The sequence below is a fragment of the Prionailurus viverrinus genome, chromosome A2 (assembly GCF_022837055.1).
Source record: "Prionailurus viverrinus isolate Anna chromosome A2, UM_Priviv_1.0, whole genome shotgun sequence".
Taxonomy (NCBI): Eukaryota; Metazoa; Chordata; class Mammalia; order Carnivora; family Felidae; genus Prionailurus; species Prionailurus viverrinus.
Window position 1 is genome coordinate 90,413,296 of NC_062562.1, and position 12,251 is coordinate 90,425,546.

The 12,251-nt window shown below is 34.7% G+C and overlaps 1 protein-coding gene across 1 annotated transcript in view; it reads right to left on the reverse strand.

Annotated features, from left to right (window-relative positions):
- LOC125153555 (transmembrane protein 138-like) overlaps nucleotides 1–12,071 on the reverse strand; it is a 29,412-nt gene extending 17,341 nt beyond the window's left edge. The window contains 1 exon segment of the mRNA XM_047836846.1: nucleotides 11,617–12,071. Coding sequence (XP_047692802.1) covers nucleotides 11,617–12,071 — 455 coding nt within the window.
- Nucleotides 12,072–12,251: the final 180 nt, after the last annotated feature.

The following is a 12,251-nucleotide window of genomic DNA, read 5'->3' on the forward strand; positions in this document are numbered from 1 at the left end:
ATCCACATTTTGTTTTGGCAAAGGAAAAGTGTTGGCCTAGTTAAAGTGGGCGGTAGAAAAGATACCTAGTGAACTTACTTTGGTAGAACAAGTTTGAGAAAGAATGCTAATACTGCAAGCTGTATGTTATTAATTTCATCTCCTTAAGAACTACAAGAAGTTTAATTCAAAAAGGAGTTCAACTGTTTTCAATAAGGAACTCACTGAAAAAAATAAAATGTTCTAGAATATCTGTAATGAGCCTCAGAAGCTGTGACTGTTTCTTTATAAAATTATAATAGATGAGTTTGAGAAGTGAAATGAATAACATTTTGCTACTTAAGATACCGTTTTGGGCAAAGAGAAATTTAAAGGACCCATGTTTATAAAATTAATTGCTAAGATACCTGCATGGAATAATTCAGTTCAGAGGGAATATTTTCATATGGACATCTCAATTCAAGTTTCCTATAAACCAGTCAAATTAACAGAGCCTAGAAAAATTGAACCAACTATCTGAGCTACAATCATCCAGGAAACTTCACATAACATAGGTTAAAAAATAAATGTTATTTTTGTAAGTTACCAATAAAGTTGGTTTTGTGGCAGAAAAGAAGTTGTATATTACAGTAGGGGAGACAGGGCCCCATTAGAACTATTTTTTCTCTACAAATATTCTAACCTACCCAATATTTGTGTATCCTTTGTCATTGAAAAAATAGTTTCACACTTGTAGCATCTGATCCTTAAAATGTTGTGAGTTAGACCAAATATATGCTGTGTGTCCTCTAAGTGTTAGAGTCAAGAAAACTGAGGTTTGTAGAAGTAATTTTCAAGTTCCTAGAAAAGATAAGGAAAGATCTATACCTTTGGATAATGCAGCTAGTATTTTTTATTACACTAACTTGTTTGAAATTCATTATGCATTAACTACGTAATTTTATCTGGTTTATACTTAAATTAGTAAATTAAATAGCAATGCAAGTAATAAAAAAAATCACTCTTCAAAGAGATACAGACATTATTAACCTATTCTTCATTGGTGTGAGAAGGCAATAAGTCATCCAGAAACCAGACTATGTGTGGTCATAAAAAAACACAAACATCCCCTTGATTTTTAGAAAATATCACTGTGTCTGGCTTTCTGATTGGTATCATAAGTGACATTTAAGATCAAAAGAAAGTACTAGCGTTTCCTTCACTCTGCACCGTATATTCTAACACCTGATGTTATTTTCATTTGTTTTCATTTCCAAAATTTACATGTTATCTGATGTCCTTATGTAGATTAAAATCTATTTGAGGACAAGTACTTTTTTTTTTTTCTATTAACACACTCACTATGGCATTAAGAACAACGGTAGATGTTTATTTTTTTTAATTTATTCAATGAACAAATGAACGTAACTTTGACTCTTGTTACCAAAATTAAATTTTGTTTACTTCTGTTAAACTGGTACTAATCTATGCAAAGGCTAAACTTGTATTTATTTCCATGCATGAGCATTTTTCTCCTGATTAAGGAATGTAAAGAATAGCCCTTCTTGTGTTCTTTTTTGAAATAGTTTATTTTTTTTATTTGTTTATTTTTGAGAAAGAGACAGAGAGACAGAGAGACAGAGACAGACACAGAGCACGAGTGGGGTAGGGACAGAGAGAGGGAGACACAGAATCCAAAGCAGGCTCCAGGCTCAGAGCAGCCAGCACAGAGTCCAACGCAAGGCTCAAACCTATGAACCTTGAGATCGTGACCTGAACTGAAGTTCAGTGCTTAACCTGCTGAGCCATCCAGGCGCCCAGACCATCTTGTGTTCTATATTGATTTTTTTTTTTTGGATACTGTCATTACCTATAAATTACTCATAATATGTATCTCATATTAAGAACCTCAGAGTTCTTACATTATAGAATGCTATTTAGTAAAAGTTTGTTAGACGGACAGTTGCTATTATTAAAAACTTTTAAGGGGAATTATAAAATTGATTAATTCTCTGAAAAGGAAATGATTTCAGTCTGTTTTATATTCATGAAATTTAATTTCATGGTTACCCAAAAAGTTCAAATCTGTCAGTGAAAAAATGTCGTCAGCCTAATTAATGTCAAATTTTGGAAATGCACAGTCTCTGCTTTGAATACTGATATTTCTGGTTAAAAATAACTAAATTAAGACTCAGTAGAATTTAAGAAGCAATGTATTACCTGTTAGTTTCAAAAATGTTGATCCCTAGCTGAAACTTTAACATAAATCTTCAGTGCTGCCCCATTGCTACTTAATTCCATTTACAAGTTACTGTATCATTGCTCTATTCTAAGAGGAGGTAATGTGTTGTTGTTATTACTCATAATCCGAAATGTAATAGTGCCTGAAGATCTTTAAGCCACTTGAGGACTTAAGGCAATCTCAAAATGGTCAGACTTTCTCAGAAATGATCATTGTTTCAACAGCAGACTTAGACATCTGTTTAGATATTCAAGTCAATAGTTTTATTCCAAATGTTTCTCCAGAGTGCATAATGGAATTATGCGTATACAGATAGGTTGTCACATTAAAGGTTAACATTACTGTTGTAGCTATCAAAATACTTCACTGTGCTGAACAAACTGTTTTGTTTGCTTTTTGCTTTGTGTTACTAGGCTACTACAAAGTTCTTGAAGGTTTTTCTTAAACAGTGTGATGGCCAAATCCTCCTTGTGGGTGCCTTTTCCAGTTGGTCCAGGATCTTGTGTTTGATCCTAACAGTTGTCCTCTATCTAGAATTTAGGGATGACTACTGACGACTACTTTGTCCTTATACTTCAACTTAATTCAATTCAAAACTTTTACATTGAGCTAGGAACTGTGCTCCCCTTTGAGGATGACTAGGAGACTGTGCCCTAGGAGTATCCCTGGGGAGCAGACAAAGAGCTAGGAGAAGAGGCATGGAAACAAATAATGATTACAGTAAGGTTATAACAGAGGAAAACATTCACTTTTTTTGTGGATAAAAGAGGATGGTGCTACTAACTTTATCAGAAGGGGTTCATATTTATATGCTACCAATAACGATCTGATTATCCCATATAAAGCTATAATGTATAAATCTATAAAACACCTCCAAACTGACTTAAATTGTTTCCTTACTCTCTCAACTATCAAATGATTTTGATTATAGTATTTAATTTATTCTAATGAGAGTACAAAGTACATTATTTAATGGGTTAAGAACTATTTTTAGGGTCATAATTGAGGCCAAAAATCTGAATCACCTACCTTGAGCTCTTTTGAAAGTTCTGAGAAAGAGCTACAGATAAACTAGAAACCACGACATATGTACCATAGTTTGCTATTACTAGATGAGGCACAGTGAAAACAGGGATTGGCTGGTACATTTAATTTTGGAACACCTTAGATAATACTGATACTGCTAAGGGTTTGAGGTGTGTGTGTGTGTGTGTGTGTGTGTGTGTGTGTGTGTGTGTGTTTAATACGGAAGACATGAGAAGAAGAGTCTTCAATTATTTTTCCTTACATTGTTGATTGTTGTGGTTGTTACTCAGTCTTCTTAATAACTTATTTGTTGAATGTCATTCTGGTTCCTACTTTTTAGCTACTACTGTTTTTAGGTGTAATTTGTCTTCTGGACTGCTGCCTTATTGCACTAGCTATGATCTTCAATACAATGTTGAATTGCCCTGGTAAGACTAAAACACCTTGTATTCTCCCTGATCATGGGGTAAGATGGTCTGTATTTTACCATTAATTATAATATCACATACAGTTTTTGGTTTTGATTTTGTTTTTGAGACTAAATTTATCAGGTTGAGAAAATTTGATAGTATTACTAATTTGCTGAGAGGTTTTTATCATGAATGTATATTGAATTTTCTCAAGTACCTTTTCTGTCTCTTTTGCCATTAGCATATAATGTTCCTCTTTTAATATTAATTGAATTATATAGAAGGGTTTTTTTTTTTATGTTGACAACTTTGACTTTGGGTTTATTTTCTTGAACTAGCTTCTTCATGTGGAAGTTTATATTATTGGTTTGACTCCCTTTTCCTTTTTCTTTCTTGAATTTAATGTTATATATAAATCTAAGCATTGAATAGCTCATGAAAAAGCTTTTAACAAATTGTGTTTTCATCAGTTATTTTTGTTGAGGTTTTTTTCTTTTGACCCATGATTTATTACAGATATATTCTCTAATCTTGAAGCATGTGGATATTTTCTTGATACATATTAGTTAGTGATTTATGATTTGATATTACCATAGTTCATAACAAATTCTGTACAAATTGTATCTAACAAAATGTTTGTGACTTGTTTTATGGCTCAGCACATGGCTTTTGTCATGGAATGTTTGTGGTACATTTGAGAGAAGTGTGTATTTTACCACTATTGGGCATGATGTTATATAAATATCAATTAAATCAAATTGTTTGGTACAGTCCTTCAATCTTATATATATTTACTATTTTCTTGCCTAATTCTTCTATCAATGACTGGAAGAGTATAAAAGAGGCTAATTACTAATTGATGAAGAGGTTTTTTGTTGTTTTTTAAAGGTTATATTTACCATGTATTTTTCTTCTGGGCATTTTCTATTCCTTCAGAATTAGTTTTCTATATGGAATCATTTGTTCTTAATCTAAAGAAATTCTTTTAGGGATGCCTGGGTGGCTCAGTCAGTTAAGCGTCCAACTTTGGCTCAGGTCGTGATCTCATGGTTTGTGAGTTCAAGCCTTGTGTAGGGCTCTGTGCTGACAACTAAGAGCCTGCAGTCTGCTCTGGATTCTTTGTCTCCCTCTTTCTCTGCTCTCCCCTGCTCATGTTCTGTCTGTCTGTCTGTCTGTCTCTCTCTCTCTCTCTCAAAAATGAATAAACATTAAAAAAATAAAACGTAAATAAATTATTTTTAACAGATTTTATTTAGCAGTTCTGCTAGAGATAAATTCTTCCAGATTTTGTTTGAAGTGTCTGTGATTCATTGATCCTTTCTCTGCTGCTTCCAGTCTTCTGGAAAGTCACCTCCCCGCTTCCAAAAAATCTCAATGCCAAATGTGAGATTTTTTTTCAATCCTAGAATTTCCATTCAGTGCTTTTGAAAATTTCCATCTCTTTAGTAAAAAGCATCATTTATTCGCTCATGTTGTTGGCTTTCTTGTCTAAATTCTGTAACAGGCTTATAATAATTACCTTAAAATCCATTTCTGATCATTCTAACAGTGGGACATTTCTGGGTCTCAAAGTATTCTTTCTTTTGGGTAGTAATATGTTTTTACATTTCACAATATTTGATAAAATGTGAAATACTTTGATTAAAAAGGCTGATTTAAATTGTTAAGATTCTCATAAAAATGAGACTATTTCATCTTCCAAATCATCCATTTAGGTTTGAAGGATAGAGGGCCTGATGCATTGTGTAAGCTCCTCCCTGTTGGCTTTCTCTTGGTTCCTTCACATACGTCCTTACTCTCCATCAGGCCTTTGTTCTGTCCCTTGGCAGCTAGTGACCCTTACTTCTCCTGCTTCTACTCAAGAGACAGACAGTCATTTGATGTTCAAACTTTAGCTTTTTCCCTCTGACCAGCATTTAGGGAGGTGACTTCCTCCTCTCAATGCTCTGTTAAAGGTTAAATCCACCATGGATCTCATTGAGCAGGGGGCTTGTTACACTCTTATATTTTAGTACATTGGGTTTATATTCCCATGTCTACTTTCTTTCGGCTTAAAATAACTATGATTTTTGAGTATTTGTCTTGGAATAATTACTGGGTTTTAAGTGGCATTCCTTAGTGATTTTTTTTAATAGCATGGTACCATTTTAAAAATGCACTTGAGGATCTGGTCTTAAATTAATCGTGCTTGGAGCTACTGTGACTATCAATATAACAGTACTTGGGCCAAAATACCCATGGTTGGGGGTGACTCAACTGCATCCCAAGAATTATAGTTGTCTTGGGTAAATACTTGGAAATGAAAGACTAAGAAACATGTATACTGAGAATTACAGGTTTATGTTTTCTAGAGAATCAGGCAATAAGGCTTCCCAACTGAGTCAAATAGAAACTCACAAAAAATACATTGTAGACAAGCTTTGGACCATTCAGTATAAACACACATTCCTGCCATAAGAGTAAAAATGAGAATGAGTCAGCATATTGGAGGTCATTGAGTGGACAATCTTTATATCTTGCCAGGTAGGTATTAATCAAAATACCCTGGTCACATACTATTCAAATGAAAAAAAGAACAGTCAACAAAAAACAACAACAAATATCAGTGGCATGGGAAGGAATGCCACTCGGAAAAGAGGATGCCAGGCCATACTTGAGGAAAAAAATACCTCCTACAGTAATCAGAAGATAACTTAGGTTCACTTTTAATTCCCTTGCTTCAGGGGCCATATCTAGAAAGAAGTTGCTATAGCCGATGTCAGGTTACTGCCTATGTTCTCCTGCAGGATTTTTAAGGTTTTATGTCTCACAAATTATGTCTGTAATCCACTTAGAATTTATTTTTGTGTATGGTATAAGAAATTGGTCCAGTTTCATTCTTGCACATGTTGTTATCCAGCACTTGATCAAAATAAAGAGCTTCTGCACCGTAAAGGAAACAATCAACAAAGTTGAAAGACAACCTATGAAATGGGAGAAGATGCTTGCACATGACAAACCTGATAAACAGTTAGTATCCAGAATGTATAAAGAACTTACACAACTTAGACCCACAAAATGAGTAATCCAATTAAAAAATGGGCAGAAGACATGAATAGCCCTTCTCCCAAACAAGACATGCAGATGGCCAGAAGGCACATGAAAAGATGCTCATCATCACTGATCATCAAGAAATACAAAAAGAAATAAAAATCAAAACTACAATGAACTATCACCTCACATGTGTCAGAATGGCTAAAAATAACAGCACAAGACACAGCAGGTGTTGGTTGGTGAGGATGTGGGAAAAGGGGAATCCTCGCACTGTTGATAGAAGTGCAAACTGGTGTGGCCTCTCTGGAAAACAGTATGGAGTTTCCTCAAGAAGTTAAAAGTAGAACGACCCTAGGATCCAGGAGTTGAACTACTAGCTATTTTCCCAAAGAATACAAAAATATTAATTCAAAGGGATACATGCATTATAGCAGCATTATCTCTAATAGACTAATTATGGACATAGTCCAAGTCTCCATCAACTGCTGAATGGATAAAGAATATGTGGTGAGTGTAAATACGTGTATATACAATGGGAATATTACTCAACCATAAAAAGAATGAAATCTTGATATTTGCAAGGACATGCATGAAATTAGACTGTAATATGCTAAGTGAAATAAGTCAGTCAGACAAATACCATAGGATTTCACTCATGTGGAATTTGAGAAACAAAACAAAGGAACAAAGGGGAAAAGAAGAAAGAAGGAAACCAAGAAACAGACTCTTAACTATAGAGAACAAACTGACGGTTACCAGAGGGGAGAAGGCAGGGGATGGGTGAAATAGATGATGGGCATTAAGGAGTGCACTTGTCATGATGAGCACCGGGTGATGTATGGAAGTGTTGAATAACTACATTGTATGCCTGAAACTAATACTACTGTGTGTTAACCAACTAGATTTGAAATAAAAATTTAACAATGAAGATAGCTTAGAAAATGGGTTTCAGTTCATAATAGAACACAAATCCATGAAATTCAAGGAGAAATTCACAAGGAGAGAACAGAGATGCGAGGAAAAGAATTTAAGTTGAAAGGAGGTGACTGACTAAAGAAAAATTAAACTTCTAGGAAGAAAGTAACTGTATTATAGTATTTGTTGGAAATAGCAGGAGGCAGAATTTTAAGTTAAAAAAACTAATCGTGTAGACACTTAACATTGATAAACAGAGAAAACAACATGGTTGACAGGGATGTAATAAAATAAAGATATACTTTGAGAATGAGAGTTTTCTCAGAGAGAACAATTAGAAGAGACAAAAAATGTAAATCATAATTTTGAAATAGTTGGATGTAAGGAGTTAGGGCAGTTTTTGATTTTTTTTGTAATAATAGTCTTACTTTATTTTACGACATTTTTAACAACCAGAAAAAGAAGTAAGAACTATTCTTGTTCTCATCATGCAGAAATAATCACCGTTTTCAAGCACAAAATACTGCAAAATTGTCATCATAACAAATTTACGTTATTTTCAAATAGAAATTATTCTAATGTTATAGTGTCCGTGATAAAGACACTATCTTATTCACCGTTCAGAACCTAAAACAGTTGCTTCTATATACTAGTGTTAGTAAACACTTGTAAATGAATACTTTTTTTATGTAACACATGTTTATAAAAAGAAAAACCTATAATCACCCTGCTGTTGTAATTAGTACATTTTAGTACTAAATATCTTACCAGACTTTTGTTCATCAGAAATGTGTATGTATATTTAAAGAGATACCATGTATACACTAAAATGTGTATTTAATATTGTTTGAATATAGTCCTCAGTCTGTCTTAGGAAGCATAATTTTTCAGAGATTGTCAGAGTCTAGGCTAGGTTCAGAGGGGGGGATATTTGGCTTGTCCATCTTGTTCTGATCTTACTCATGCTTTAAAATGAAATCGGATGTTGCACCAACATCAGACCTGATTTTTTTTCTAATGGAAAACATGAATATGAGTGTATTCCAGTAACCCTGAGTTACATATAAAATATCTGGTATCTTTTAAAAATGCTTCACTTTCCATTTATCCGATCTGGTTTCATAAGAAGACTCGTCTTCTTGGATAACGATATTTACCTTGCATATTTTACAGAGTTGTCTAAAAATGTGGTAAAGTGCCCTATCTGAAAATACATTAAAATGTAATTCATTATAAAATTGATTACTGTTTCCAAGAAAGGATCTTTAGAAGATTCTCCCTCATGGCAAATGCTGCTTCATCACACACAGACCCATTTTAATGCTCTCCTAGTGGTATGATCTGTGAAGCAGTCATAAAATACGTTATACTAAATATTCTTTATACTTAAAAGTGATTCTTAAGCTCTTGATCTATATAATACCTGAAGTATCCAGTGATAACATAGTGCCCGATTGGATCGGATCTGAATCATGTTCTGCTCCCATGCAGTGTGCGTTTCTATTGGAAACTCTATGACTGCATTGCAATCTGAGGCCAGTAGACAAATGAAATCTTTGATTTACCTGCCTACAATTTATAGACATAGGATTTATATCTGAACTCTGCTGAAATAAAAATAGCCGTACTAATGGTAGTAAAAACCGTTTCTTATTTAAGTGTAAATCAGAGAAGGTGTTAAAACGAAATAGTAATCATTGTAGCTCTTTTTTCACCACATTATCTCTCATGGTGAGGTAAGATAAATTGCGTGAAGTATTGGAATGATTCTATATTTAGTTGATCTAAAAGTGGATTTGTTTACTCATACATGGCTAAATAAACTGATTAATGGATGCGATAGAATGTGATCGACATCGACAATGCATCATTCTTTCTACAACTCTGCAATACGGTATTGAATGAAAAGACCACGTTGGAAAAGTAACAAGTTTCATTAATCTAGATTTTGAGAACGTGCAAAAGAAAACATACTTTTATGAACAAATCTATCCAAGTATAAGTATAAAATAGTTGAGTGATAATTGTAAACTCTTACTTCAATATTGTTCAGAGCTGAGTTGAGAAACATTTTCCCTGTATCTATAAAACATAAAAATGTGAAACAAGGCTTCTAAGATGCTCAGGGAGGTCATGGAGACAGCGGTAGTGCACTAGTTTTTCAAATTTAAATCCAGCTTAACAGTAGAGTGTAACATGCAACTTTTCTTTCTCAGCAAAGAGTGACTTTTAGGGCCATTTTCTGAGTATATGTACCATCCAAGATTTTCTTCAAAAAAATGTATAGCAGGGCAGAGAGAATTTTATCTAAATTAATGAAATAATGTGGGTACCAGAGAAGTGACCTTCTTTTGTTTTTCTCATAAAATATTACCCAAAGCAATTCTATCACATTATTTTCTACCTTTCGTTACAGAATTACATTTTTGATGGAAATAGTCCTAGAAAACCACACTTTTGTCTATTTGGCCCCATGATAGTGACATTTGTGAAAATTACCTCAATTGTTAAGCTTACTTGAAATGACTATTATCTGCCTGTAGCAGCACTTAGACTTGTACTTTTAAATAGAAATCTGGTTGAGCTCAACAGCATTAAAAGTCAACAGACTTTTAAATCCAGTCTCTTCTCTGAGGCAGTCTTTTTATCTCTAAAAAGGCAAGGGGGTGAATCTCAGGTTAGGAAGACTTGAAAGCTATTTCTTACATTTTTAGTGCCATTATTTCGTGTGTGTGTGTGTGTGTGTGTGTGTGTGTGTGTGTGTGTGTGTGAGATATTTATATTCTTGAAACTCCTACAAAAATAGCTGCTGTTTAGCATGATACATAAATATTTTTACTAGGAGATAAAATGCTTGTTGATTGACATGTCACATACCTGAAATTTCAGCATTAAAACATTTGTCATTTGGGTTAAAATTCATTTTCCAAAACTATTTTCCAAAGAAAACCAATTTACCCCAACCTAGTAACATATTAGTAAATAACAGAAATTAACACAGATTAATTTATTTTGAATCTGGTTTTGTTCGCAGGTGCTTGATAGATGGGTGAATGGTACACTTATAAAAGATACTAGGATCTGATAAATATGCTAAGGTCATGGTGATGAAACGAATGATATACTGATAAGAAAAAGGGATTGCAAGGAAGTAAGTGTCCATCAGGAATTACGACTTATACCCAAGCTTTGTTTTGAGAAATGAGATGAATACAGTAACATGTTCCTTCTTTTCATATAACCTAAACATGGGCAAGCATATGTTCATACATAGGCTTGTGTGTGTGTGTGTGCACATATATTGATATTTATTAAAACCATCAAAAATTTTCTGTAAATGTATAAAATTTAGGAGGGTAAAATTAGGGAAAATACTTTGTGTGTGTGTGTGTGTGTGTGTGTATATATATATATATATATATATATAATCAAGACATCTAGAGTATTTTTTAGCCTCCAAACTTGGTTACCTTTACGTTATTGTAAAATTATTAACAGAAAAAATACATTTAAAAAAAACGAGACTTAGAAATTAGTGTTAGTTTATGCGTCAACACTTTAACTTAAGAGTTCTAATGCTGATTTTTCAATTGAGCAACTATTTTTCTATGGAAAAAGAAATCCGTTTCTTCCCTTATAAAAAGGGGAAAAAAGTGTCTTGGGTATAAAATCAAACTGTCTATAGTGTGATCAGTCACGAGCTTAGAAATGTCACTCTGCAACGTTCAGTCATTAATTAGTGTCTGGTGCAAAGAAGGCAGGTGCCAGGAGCCCCTCCTGTACTAGGCTAAGTGACAGCTTCCCAAAGATAAAGTCGCACAGCCTTCTGTGAGGAAGAGGGGTAGCCAGCAGGCAGGAAAAGGGGCAGAACTGAGGGAGGAAGCCAGGGAGGGTTATGCACTGAAGTCTACTGGGAAGCACTTGAATTTGCAAGAGGGAAGAGCTTCCTTCATGACTGCTGAATAGAAGAGTCCTGAGCCTGTCCTAGGAAAGTTAAGCTGCTTTCTGTGCATGAGCCATCCTCCCTCCCACCCTTGAACTTGCGTGAACTCCTCCTGCAGTCTTGAAGAGTACTGGGAGAAGCGAGGATCACCCAGAGTCCCTGCTGCTAGTCTCTGGAATACAAACAATGTTTGAAGTCCCTCTGTCCAGACCAAGTGGTTGGAGTCTTTGTGGGGTAAATTCCTGACCCAGACATGAAGGGAGATGCTGAGAACAAAGAACAGAGCTGTGAGGATGAAGTTAGGGCATAGAATGTTGGCCAGGCCAGCCTGGAAGATGAAGTGTGGAAGAACATGAGGGAAAGGATTGTAATAACCTGGATAATAAAAATAAAAAAAAAAAAAAGGCTAAACGACAGGGGCCAGTCAGGGTGGCTCTGAGAAGGAACTGACAAAGAGGTCACATGATAGCAGCAGGAACTGCAGGGAGAGCACCAGGCTGTATAAGCAGCTTTCCTCTGATCTCTTGGGATGCCTGGGTGACATTCCACAGAAAACAGCTCCTGGCTTTCTTCCCAGCACTGAAGGAAGCACCCGTTAGTCAAAATCAGCTTGTTTCCCTTGCTCTAAGACAAAGGCTTCAAAGACCCTGCCTGGGTCGATGGTCAGGAAACCACATGATGGTTTGGGGAAACTGGTTTTAAATTCTGTAAGTGGACGGGGGGC